Source organism: Mauremys reevesii, linkage group 6, assembly GCF_016161935.1.
Source record: "Mauremys reevesii isolate NIE-2019 linkage group 6, ASM1616193v1, whole genome shotgun sequence".
NCBI classification, from domain to species: Eukaryota; Metazoa; Chordata; order Testudines; family Geoemydidae; genus Mauremys; species Mauremys reevesii.
In genome coordinates, this window is record NC_052628.1 from 119,814,636 (window position 1) to 119,827,595 (window position 12,960).

Here is a 12,960-nt window from a genome sequence, read left to right on the forward strand (position 1 = left end):
TGTTCAGCCACTCTGCACATCAGTTTGCACTCTACTGCTCTTGCCTCAGGTGACCCGCCCTTTAAATGCCCCGGGAAATTTAAAAATCTCCTTCCTGTTTGCTGCAGCCAGGTGTGGAGTGCAATCAGTTAATCAGTTACAGGTTACAGGTAACCATGCCTCCACGCGGCAAACGAGCCCCAGCATGGAGCACAGGTGAATTGCAGGACCTCATCAGTGTTTGGGGTGAGGCGTCTGTTCAGGCACAGCTGCGCTCGGCCGTAGGAATTACGATATCTTTGAGCAGATATCAAGGGACATGCTGGATAGGGGCCATCAACGGACGCACTACAATGCAGGGTGAAAGTTAAAGAGCTGCGGAGTGCCTATTACAAAGCCCGAGGGGAATCGCAGATCCGGATCCGCCCCACGACCTGCCGTTTACGTGGAGATGGACAACATACTTGGGGGTGACCCCACTGCCAATCCCAGGGTAACGATGGACACTTCTGAGCAGGCTGGGGGACAGGAGGAGGAGGAGGCTGCGGGGAGAGGAAACCGCGAGTGAAGCTCCTGGGATGGGGAAGAAACCGCAGATTCCTGGAGGCATGCAGCCAGGAGCTCTTCTCAAGCCAGGAGGAAAGTACCCAATCGCAGCAGCAGCCAGCAGTTGCAGAAGGACAAGCAGAGGAGCGGTACCGTAAGCGGCTTTTATTTTCTGGGTGGAAATGTTTCTGGAGAGGAAGGGGGTTATGGATGCATGCATGGCAGCGTCTAGATGTGGAATAGCCCGTTGATGTGGTCTATCACGTCGGTAATCTGCTTCAGTTATCTCAGCAAACACTTCATCCAGAGCGTGGGCAATATGCCTGCGCAGGTTTATAGGCAGAGCCACTGTGTCCCTTGTCCCAGTGACGGTGACGCGTCCGCGCCACTCTTCGGCCAGGGGACCATTTCTGAACACAGGCACGCCGCATAGGGTCCCGGGCGGAATCCACATTGCTCTAAAAGAGCCCCCGCTGTTCCCTAGTGACTGCAGTAGGGAAACATCTTCCAGGATTAAGTCCTGTGAAAATGTTGGGAGACTCTTTAGTGAAGAGATAGGAGATAAGATCACCCCTGCATCTGCATCTTCACTCAACCCTCTAGCACTCCAGATTACAAGCAACCAGCTCCTCTCACTCAAGCCCCACTCCTCACTCACCATTTCGTGGCTTCTGTTGTGTTTTCCTTTGGGATAAAGAATGCAAGTGAGAACTTGCAAGTGAGAACTCCTCAGTGTAACAATTCATGTCTGGAGATAGTGGATACAATGCTGCCCGTGTTAAATGTTGTCATTTCTGTGTGTACAGTGACCTTGACTGGACTGCCCAGATGTTCAACATCACAGAGGCTTCAAAATTTGAGAAAAATCCCGAAAGAGCAAAGAGGACATGCTGAAAACTGTTCTTCAGCACTCTGCTACAGAGAGAAAAGAATTGAAGGAGTGGCGAGAGAAAGAAAGCAGGACCCGCAAGAGAAATGCAGTGGCCAAGAGGAAAGCACGGAGCGGCTGCTAAGCATCCTGGAGCGCCAAGCGGAGTCTATAGAGTCACTCGTTGCCATGCAAGCAGAGCACTACCGTGCTACTCCCCACCCGCCCGTCCTTGTGCCTTGTGCCCCAATGTCAGCTCCAACCACCTTTCCCCAGCATCCAGGCTCTTACCACCACCAGCTGCCTCCAACACCTGTACGTTCCCCAACCAGCCCTGATACCTACCACCACCCTTACCCTCTGCATTCAACCCCATCACCATGCAGTATATGCACCCTGAAGTGCAGGATTCATTAAACAGCAATCCAGACATGGCATATGCAAACTTGTGACTGTACAGTTCACCAACCCACACCCTTGCCCTCTTGTGTTAATGAAATGTTGTGTGTCTGTCTGTCTGTCAAGGAAGTTTTTTTCTTTTCAATAAAACAATTCTTGGCTTTGAAAACAGTCTTTATTATAGCAGATAGTGAAAGACACCTTAGCCCAGTAAAGAAAGAGGCACTGCAAATCATATTATTATTATGGATAATAGAATAACAGTGTAAGCAGTGCAATTCACTCCCATGCAAGGCAGCAAACATTACTGTTGGCTTTCAGCCTCAAATTCTTCCCTCAAGGCATCCCTAATCCTTGAAGCCCTGTGCTGGGCCTCTCTATTAGCCCTGCTCTCTGGCTGTGCATATTCAGCCTCCAGGACTTGAACCTCGGTGGTCCATGCCTCACTGAATGTTTCACCCTTCCCTTCACAAATATTATGGAGGGTACAGCAAGCGCTTATAACGATGCTGCTTTCCCCAAGTCTAGCTTCCCATACAAACATCTCCAGCGAGCCTTTAAACGCCCAAAAGCACACTCCACAGTCATTCTGCACCGGCTCAGCCTGTAGTTGAACCGGTCCTTGCTCCTGTCAAGCTTCCTGTATAGGGTTTCATGAGCCAAGGCAGTAACGGGTATGGGGTCTCCAAGGATCACAGTGGGCATTTCGACATCCCCTACTGTGATCTTCCTGTCTGGGAAAAAGTCCTGCCTGCATCTTCCTGAACAGGCCACTGTTCGAAGATGCGTGCATCATGCACCTTTCCAGGCCAGCCTGTGTAAATGTCAATGAAACGCCTGATCCACAAGCGCCTGGAGAACCATAGAGAAATAACGATTAACGTACTCTGATGCCAGGTGGGGCCAGAATAGGAATATGCGTCCATCTATCGCCTCCACAGTTAGGGAAACCCATTTGTGCAAAGCCATCCACAATGTCCTGCACGCTCCCCAGAGTCACGGTCTTTCTTAGCAGGATGCGATTAATTGCCTTGCAAACTTGCATCAAAACGATTCCCACGGTCGACTTTCCCACACCAAACTGGTTCCCGACCGACCGGTAGCTGTCTGGATTTGCCATCTTCCAGATTGCAATAGCCACCCGCTTTTCCACCGTCAGGGCAGCTCTCAATCTTGTGTCCTTGCGCCGCAGAGTGGGGCGAGCTCAGCACACAGTCCCATGAAAGTGGCTTTTCTCATACGAAAGTTCTGCAGCCACTGCTCGTCATCCCAGACTTCCATGACGATGTGATCCCACCACTCAGTGCTTGTTTCGAGCCCAGCGGCGTTCAACGGTGCTGAGCATTTCCGTGAATGCCGCAAGCACTCTAGTGTCACACGCGCAGACAAATCCATATTGATATCATCGTCGGACTCCTCACTGTCACTTTGGAGCTGAAGGAATAGCTCGACTGCCAAACGTGTTGTGCTGGTGACACTCATCAGCAGAGTCCTCAGCAGATCGGGCTCCATTTGCCACAGAAATCGCGATTCACAGAGAGTAACAGAAAGACACTCACAATGGCGCCAAACGCTGCCGGAATGAATGCTGGGATGTGAAGCGATGCACCACGGGGCGCTGGCAAACAGGAAGCGGAATGACCCGCACACTTCCTTCCCCTTCCCACAATACTCAGCGCCAAAACGGCGCCAAACGACGAGGTGTTCTGTGGGATAGCTGCCCACAATGCACCTCTCAATACAGCGCTGGAAAGTGCTGCAAGTGTGGCCACACTGCAGCGCTGGTAGCTGTCAGTGTGGCCACACTCCAGCGCTGGCCCTTACACAGCTGCATGAGCAGCGCTGTAACTCCCAGCGCTGCAACTTGTAAGTGTAGCCAAGCCCTCTGTTACTGGGCGAGGGAGGGCTTTTTCTGCTTAAAGGGTATCTGAGGCAGGAAGGAGACACACTTAACATGCTCTTTACTGTCACAGAATCAGAACTATTAAACAACCTCCTTAAGAAAGGGATTGATCCTGCTTCCCAAGTGCAGCCTGCAGGCAGATCACCAGATGGAACCGTCTCCGGTCAATGGTCATTACAGGGCAGGCTGCCAGGGTTGGGCGCTCCTGGGGGTGATGACCCTCAGTTTGCTCTCCCACCAGCAAGCCCTACAGGCTCCCTGGCATAGACTATCAAGGCTGGAGGGGCCCTCAGGAGATATCTAGTCCAGCCCCCTGCTCAAAGCAGGACCAAACCCAACTAAATCATCCCAGCCAGGGCTTTGTCAAGCCGGGCCTTAAAAACCTCTAAGGAAGGAGACTCCAGCACCTCCCTAGGTAACCCATTCCAGTGCTTCACCCACCCACAGTAACTCACTGGGAGCCGGGCAATGAAGAGGGATGGGCCGTCTCCACAGCTGGGTACCAGGCAGGGCCTGTGCAGGTGAACCAGGGTCAGGCACTACCCCAGTCCATACAGGCTCAAGCTCCAGGCAGGGGCCAGTGCCCAGGCCCTCGAGGGCAGACGCCAGGCAGGAGCCCGGTGCACAGAGGGGCCGCGCCCGGTCCCTACGCCCCCCGCCCGTTACCTTGGTGCCCTGCGCGGCTTGCCCCACCAGGCTGACGCGGTGGCCGCGGTGGGCGCCCAGCACCGGGCACAGGGCGCACACGCAGAGCGCGCAGTCGGCGCAGAACAGCTCCAGGGGCCGCTCCCGGTGCTCGGGGCACCAGCGGCCCCGCTCCCGCAGCGCCCGCAGCTCGGCCGCCGCCTCCCCGGCCGGGCCCAGGCGGTGCCCGCGGAAGGCGGGCGCCCCGCCGGGCTCCCCGAGGTGCGGCCGGACGTGGGCCCCGCAGTAGGAGGCCAGGCAGGTGAGGCAGCTCCACTCGGCCGCGCCGGCGGGGCACAGCTCGCACCGGGGCCCGGCTCCCCGCGGGCCGCGGCGCCGCGCTCGGACTCGGGCTGCGCCATGGCCGGGTCGCGCCTCCTTCCCGCTGCGCCCGGGAACCGAAACTCGCCGGCCGCAGGAAGGGGGCGGGCCCGGCAGCCCCGCCTCAGCCGCGGAGCGGCCCCAGGGCAGCGGGAGACCGCGGCTAGCGGGGAGCCAGCCACGCCCAGCCAGCCGCCCTGCTCCGCCTGGAGGGGAGCGGGTGGAAGCGGGCAAAGGCCCTGCCTGGACAAGCCCTTGGAGAGGAAACAGGGCCCCAGCCCCTGCTTTTGGAGCGAGCTGGGGGTGGGGGGGCTTTTATGAGGGGCTGGAGGCCATGCCACCCGGTGCCCTGCACCCCACCTCATCACATCCACCCGGGCCCTGCACCCCACCTCATCACATCCACCCGGTGCCCTGCACCCCACCTCATCAGATCCGCCCAGGGCCCCGCACCCCGCCTCACCAGATCCACCCTGCACCCCGCCTCATCACATCCACCCGGCGCCCTGCACCCCGCCTCATCACATCCACCCGGGCCCTGCACCCCGCCTCATCACATCCACCCGGGCCCTGCACCCCACCTCATCAGATCCGCCCAGGGCCCCGCACACCGCCTCATCAGATCCACCCTGCACCCCGCCTCATCACATCCACCCCGCGCCCTGCACACCGCCTCATCCCATCCACCCGGGCCCTGCACCCCACCTCATCAGATCTGCCCAGGGCCCCGCACCCCGCCTCATCAGATCCACCCTGCACCCCGCCTCATCAGATCCACCCGGCGCCCTGCACCCCGCCTCATCACATCCACCCGGCGCCCTGCACCCCGCCTCATCAGATCCACCCGGCGCCCTGCACCCCGCCTCATCACATCCACCCGGCGCCCTGCACACCGCCTCATCACATCCACCCTGCACCCCGCCTCATCAGATCTGCCCAGGGCCCCGCACCCCGCCTCATCAGATCCACCCTGCACCGTGCCTCATCACATCCACCCGGCACCCTGCACCATCAGATCCACCCGGCGCCCTGCACACCGCCTCATCACATCCACCCAGCACCCTGCACCCCGCCTCATCACATCCACCCGGCGCCCTGCACCCCGCCTCATCACATCCACCCGGCGCCCTGCACCCCGCCTCATCACATCCACCCGGCGCCCTGCACCCCGCCTCATCACATCCACCCGGGCCCTGCACCCCACCTCATCAGATCTGCCCAGGGCCCGGCACCCCGCCTCATCAGATCCACCCTGCACCCCACCTCATCACATCCACCCGGCGCCCTGCACACCGCCTCATCACATCCACCCTGCACCCCGCCTCATCAGATCCACCCGGCGCCCTGCACCCCGCCTCATCACATCCACCCGGCACCCTGCACCCCGCCTCATCAGATCCACCCGGCGCCCTGCACACCGCCTCATCACATCCACCCTGCACCCCGCCTCATCACATCCACCCGGCACCCTGCACCATCAGATCCACCCTGCACCCCGCCTCATCACATCCACCCGGCACCCTGCACCATCAGATCCACCCTGCACCCCGCCTCATCAGATCCACCCGGCGCCCTGCACCCCGCCTCATCAGATCCACCCGGCGCCCTGCACCCCGCCTCATCACATCCACCCGGCGCCCTGCACCCCGCCTCATCACATCCACCCTGCACCCCGCCTCATCACATCCACCCGGCACCCTGCACCCCGCCTCATCAGATCCACCCTGCACCCCGCCTCATCAGATCCACCCGGCGCCCTGCACACCGCCTCATCACATCCACCCTGCACCCCGCCTCATCAGATCCACCCGGCGCCCTGCACCCCGCCTCATCACATCCACCCGGCGCCCTGCACCCCGCCTCATCACATCCACCTTGCACCCCGCCTCATCACATCCACCCGGCACCCTGCAACCCGCCTCATCAGATCCGCCCAGGGCCCTACACCCCACCTCATCAGATCCACCCAGCGCCCTGCACCCCGCCTCATCAGATCCACCCCGGGCCCTGCACCCCACCTCATCAGATCCACCCAGCGCCCTGCACCCCGCCTCATCAGATCCACCCTGCACCCTGCACCCCGCCTCATCAGATCCACCCTGCACCCCGCCTCATCACATCCACCCGGCGCCCTGCACCCCGCCTCATCACATCCACCCTGCACCCCGCCTCATCAGATCCACCCTGCACCCCGCCTCATCAGATCCGCCCGGCGCCCTGCACCCCGCCTCATCAGATCCACCCTGCACCCCACCTCATCAGATCCGCCCAGGGCCCTGCACCCCACCTCATCAGATCCACCCTGCACCCCGCCTCATCAGATCCACCCAGCGCCCTGCACCCCACCTCATCAGATCCACCCTGCACCCCGCCTCATCAGATCCGCCCGGCGCCCTGCACCCCGCCTCATCAGATCCACCCTGCACCCCGCCTCATCAGATCCACCCAGCGCCCTGCACCCCGCCTCATCAGATCCGCCCAGGGCCCTACACCCCGCCTCCTCACATCCGCCCAGGGCCCTACACCCCGCCTCATCACATCCACCCTGCACCCCACCTCATCAGATCCACCCAGGGCCCTGCACCCCACCTCATCAGATCCGCCCAGGGCCCTACACCCCACCTCATCAGATCCACCCTGCACCCCGCCTCATCAGATCCACCCAGGGCCCTGCACCCCACCTCATCAGATCCACCCAGCGCCCTGCACCCCACCTCATCAGATCCACCCGGCGCCACGCCTCATCACATCCACCCAGGGCCCTGCACCCCGCCTCATCAGATCCACCCAGGGCCCTGCCACGAAACCACGTCCCCAACAACCTCAGGCCCCATTGGGCCTGCTCTGAACAAACCGCTTTGCTGGCATTGCTGTGACAGTTGGCGATGTGAACCTACCCGGCTACGCCAGCAAAGGCTGCCCCGGAAATACGGTTGTAGTGGCACCAGAATCGTTTCAGGGGAAGAGCTTGTTCCCCGGGGGAAACTGGTATAAATTATACCATCCCATCAGTTGCGGGTATAAATTGTCTCCCCACGATGGGGATTTGCCAGATAGCCACACGGGCACACCCTTTCTAGAGTAGAGACTCTTCACAAAAAGATTAACCCCCTTTATCCTAATTAATGCTAATGGATTTTTGGAAGAGATATATGCTCATGGTTCAGGGGTTAAGCCCATCTCTAACCTCCCACCGATATCAGAATGAGTCCTATGGCGGGGACGGGGGCTCACTGAGGGGTTCTTACATGTTTCTCTGAAGCATTCAGTGCTGGCCTCTGCAAAAGACAGGAGACTGGACTAGGCGGACCACAAGGCTGAAGCAGTTTGGCAATTCCTACATTCCTAGTCTGAGTGTTACTGCCCCAGATATAAGATAGGGGCCTGTATTGTATTCAAACATCCTCACAGACATTCCTGCTGCTCATCTCTAACTCCAGCTATCCCTCCATCCCAACATAGGATTTATATTAATGGAATTTCCAAACATCCTTTTTAGTCATCTCTGTGCTTCCTACGTCTGGGAAGATGTGCACAAGCATCCACACTTGACCTGATTTACATTGGCGCTAAGGGACTTCTGCACCACTCTAGGCGCATAAATGGGCCTGGCTGTAAATAAGGCCCCTGTGCACCCTAGCAGAGCTTCAATAAGGATCAGGACCAATAAGTCTTTAAGAGGACTTGCACACAAGGAAAAAGTCAGTAAGATAACAGGAAACCACACAGTGATGAGAGACTACAACCACAAATGTCTGTTAAGTAACAAATACAGACAGACATGCAAAGAGATGTAATAGATCCAAATGTACCTACTAATCCTAAATCTACTTCCTAATAGAGAATTGACAAAGAATAATAGGGAAATCTGATACCACTCACCCCAAGCTACATGACTTAATCAAAATCAGAAGCAGGCTCATAGAATGAAGCAATGCAAGGGTCAAATGCAATTATTAGGTAGTAATAGAAAGGAGTATTAATATTAATGAGTGTGAAAGAGGTGGGAGAACCCTAAAACACCTGATCACTAAGGAAAAACAGAATTCAGTTCCTCCAAGGGAGCAAGAGGAAGGAACAAGTAGCAGCCAAAATGTCTTCACAAGGGACTTACACAGACACCTGAAGGTTGAACCAAAATCTTATGCTGAAAATAGAAAATTAGGCCCTGGTTTAGCAAACCCTTGTGCATTACTCACATGAGTAAAGTTATGTATGTTCATAAGTGTTTAAAGGACTGGGGCCTTAGACACCAAATTGGTATATGCTATAGGTAGTCAGTACCTGTAGGAAGATAAGGACACACACAAGAGCAGAAAGGATACTGTAAACTAATGAGGATATGGACTGAAAGTGGGTGGAACTCCCACTGAAGTCAGAAGCTACTTGGCTAATCGGAGATTGGTAAAGGACACCCTTTTCTGTGAAGTGCATATGGCTAGTCAGCACAGCTGCTGAACCTCAGAGTAAGATGTTCTAAAGTTTCTAATCACTTATTCAATATGAAATTGTTTAAGAATAAGGTAGTCTTGGAGTTTCTGATGTTTTCAGGGTCTCACTTCTCAGGCAGTTTGACAGCCTGAATGCTGAATTTCCTCTTTTAAATAGTGATGGGCTTGGGGATGTTAGACTTCCTGGCTTATTTAAGGGTTTAGGGGGCAGGGAGGAATGTTTCTTGTCACCTGGATTCTGAATGTCCTAGTTTTAGATCCTGTTTTTGTGTAATTCCAGTGTTCTTGTCGGGTCTCTAATGCTTAAGTCACAGATATGTACTTTCAACCTTAACAAAGTCCTCTGGCTGGTATCGTCATGCAGCTGTCTTGTTATCTCTAACCAGATATGGTTGTAATGTGTATTGGGAAGCTTCTGATCAGTGAGGTTTAACCCCTGTGCAGAGGGCCAGCAAGGCCTTCAACATAGGGTGTAAATGCCCCATAGCCAGCCTCATGGTGACTTGTCACTGTGGTGAATTTCACCCAGAGGGAACAATTAGGGGAGAGGGCAAGGTCAAAGCAAAAGGCAGGTGAAAGCAGCAGAGCAGTCCGTGCTGAGGAGTGAGGCGGATGGGGACTGTCCATGCTTCTCACCCTCTGGGTACCTTTACATCTGCCTGGCCATCAAGCTGTGAAGGGAACGTAGCACGGTGCAGTGGGAACGGGGCTAGGAAGCCACTGCCAGCCCTTTGCTAGTGCTAATCCCAGCTCTGAGAGTGACTTCTTGTGTGGCCTAACTAAGGCAAGCCCCATGACCTCTCTGTATTTCACTATGCTTGTTCCAAAAACGGGGATGATACTCAACGGCAAAGGAAGTTGGTGAAAGTGCTTTGCAAAAAGAAAAAAAAAGCATTAATGCCATCTGTGTCAAACACTGGAACTCAACACAGAGGACATGCGATCTAATGGCACAGGAAGGATAGAATGTTAAACATTAATAAGGGAAGTCTCCTATGCAAATATACCACTTCCCTCCTGCAAAGACAGATTTCTAATCCGCCCTTATAAATCCTGCATGCACTGACCTAGCAGGCCATCAGAACTGTAGGCTAGAAAAAAAAATGGCTTCCTGTCTCAGTTTCCTTGTGAACACTAACACTGGGCGCTTCAGAGTTTCCCATAAGGGAGAAAGCATATACGACTATCAATGTGCATTCCACCCAACAGGCAGAAATGACTGGAGTAAGCAGTAGGACAGTCAGGCTGAAGGAAACTGAGGCAGGAGGCCACTTTTCATTTCCAGCCTCAAAGTAAACACAATATTAAGTACATACACACAGGGCTTTTCAGTCTAGGTCAGCAGCTTGCAGGTTTTGTTTCGCTAACAGGATTTTTTCTTAAAGCCTGTATGTTTCTTTGTGTAGTAAATTGCTTGTATAAGTCTGGTCTGAGCAAGATGTAGTTTTTAAAGTGCAGTGCAGTTATTTTGTTCATCCTCTGACTGTTGATTAATTGCAGTTAACTTACATGATTAACTCCAAAAAATCACACTGTTAAACAATATTTTGGATGTTTTTCTATATTTTCAAATATATCGATTTCTATTACAACACAGAATACAAAGTGTACAGTGCTCACTTTTGTTGTAGGAGCAGCAGTGATCTGTATGCTCTGTATAACCTGTATGTTCAAAAGGACAGTTACACTTCCACCCCCGCCCTTTTGTCTCCTCTCCCTCTTTAAATACCTGTGAAGTGGCTTTCCCCCTCCTCCTCCCACCTGGAATGCTTGTGGGATGAATGGGCTGCTTGAACAGCTGGAAGATCAGAAGAGCTCCCAGGTAGACAAGGTGTCTGGCACTCTGATTAGGCAGCGATCACACGCCCAATGCATGGACACTGCCCGAGGTGGAGTGTGACCAACCAGACGCGGCCAAGTCATCTCTAGCTGCAGGCCATGAGGAGTAGGTCCATAAAAGGGGAAGGGGCCATGTGCTCAGCAGTGCACTCACAAGCTAATACCTCCCGTGAAGGCCCTTCGCCTGGACCGCCTGGCCAGTGGTTCACCGTGTTGCATTCCATCGTGCCTCGGGAAGCTTAACCATGGAAGTTATTTATTGCCAGGTAATAACCATAGGGGAGCCAAACAAAACAGTTATAATATTAAATCTAACTTAAATTTCATTATAAAAGTCAGGTTTAGAAAACTATAACTGATCGCACAGGTCAGGGTCAGAAGGCTACCTGAGAGAGAGAGAGAGAGAGAGAGAGAGCGCGAGAGCTGGGTTCTCACCACTCCATGAAGCTTGAATTGATCGAGGGTCCCAGGTGATGGTGGTAGCTGTGGGTCCAGAATGCTGGAGACAGGCAGAGCCCCCAGCATGATCAGTCAGGAGAAGATGAAGTCCCAATGGAACTGATGCAGATTTTGGATCCAGGCATCAGAGCACTTACTTGAGCGTGGGTAGGGATTTTTGTAGGGAAACAACAATGGTTCAAGGGAGAACACTAGATTTGTTTATGGGTAAACTGATAGCTCAAGGGAGTGTACCAAAGTTGTTTTGTTCAAGCTAGACAATAGGAACTGATCATACCTGGCTATGGGTGGTCTTTCATGGAGGGAGCTCACAATGCAATTAGGAAGCTTCATTATTTTGGATTCCAATAAAGGATTCATTACTAGAACTGGTCTGATAACTGCTGAGCTGGGTGTGTGCAGGTGTGAGCTCATTAACATCCCCCAGCATGCAGTGTTTCCCTGCTTTTCTGGTCCCAGAATTCCCTGCGGTTCTTGCCTTGGAATTTCTGTTCTCCGTTCTGTATGCTAATGGAGATGCCTCCCTGCCCTATCTCTGATGCAAATGAGGCTGGTGAGTTTTCTTAGTCCCGTCATCCTTGTCCCAGGGGTTTAGGTGCGTCTCCCACTGCCTTTTCATTGATTTTTGTAAGTCTTCCGCCTGATTGGCTTTGTTTCAAGCAGAGGCTGGGGGGGGGGGTCTTTTGAGAGTCAAACAGGCTACGTACTGTGCCGTGGTTCCCCAAGCACACAGAGATGATAATGGTAATAAGACTTTCACTGCAGATTTGACAAAATGCAAAGGTGGTACCAATGTGAGATTTCTAAAAATACAGCATTCAACTCAAGGTTTAAGAATCTAAAGTGCCATCCAAAATCTGAGAGGGACGAGGTGTGGAGCAGGCTTTCAGAAGTCTTAAAAGAGCAACACGCAGATGCGGAAACTACAGAACCTGAACCACCAAAAAAGAAAATCAACCTTCTGCTGGTGGCATCTGACTCAGATGATGAAAAATGAACATGTGTTGGTACGCTCTGCTTTGGATCGTTATCAAACAGAACCAGTCATCAGAATGGTGGTTGAAGCATGAAGGGACATAGGAGTCTTTAGCGCATCTGGCATGTAAATATCTTGCGACACCAGCTACAACAGTGCCATGTGAATGCCTGTTCTCACTTTCAGGTGACATTGCAAACAAGAAGCAGGCAGCATTAAACCCTGCAAATTAAAACCAAACTTGTTTGTCTGAGCGATTGGCTGAAGTAGAACTGAGTGGACTTGTAGGCTCTAAAGTTTTACACTGTTTTATTTTTGAATGCAGTTATTTTTTGTACGTAATTTTACATTTGTAAGTTCAAGTTTAATGATAAAGAGATTGCACTACCGTACTTGTATTAGGTGAATTGAAAAATACTATTTCTTGTTTTTTACAGTGCAAATATTTGTAATAAAAATAAATATAAAGTGAGCACTGTACACTTTGTATTCTGTGTTGTAATTGAAATCACATTTGAAAATGTAGAAAACAAAA

At 53.6% G+C, this 12,960-nt stretch overlaps 1 protein-coding gene across 1 annotated transcript in view; it reads right to left on the reverse strand.

Annotated features, from left to right (window-relative positions):
• Window positions 1-11,214, reverse strand: part of TRIM14 (tripartite motif containing 14) — a 36,003-nt gene extending 24,789 nt beyond the window's left edge. Inside the window, exons 1-2 of the mRNA XM_039542817.1 lie at window positions 11,145-11,214; window positions 4,362-4,906 (exon numbers count right to left, since the gene is read on the reverse strand). Of these exons, the coding sequence (XP_039398751.1) occupies window positions 4,362-4,906; window positions 11,145-11,214 (615 nt within the window). The remainder of the gene's footprint in view (window positions 1-4,361; window positions 4,907-11,144) is intronic.
• Between the last annotated feature and the right edge of the window lie 1,746 nt (window positions 11,215-12,960).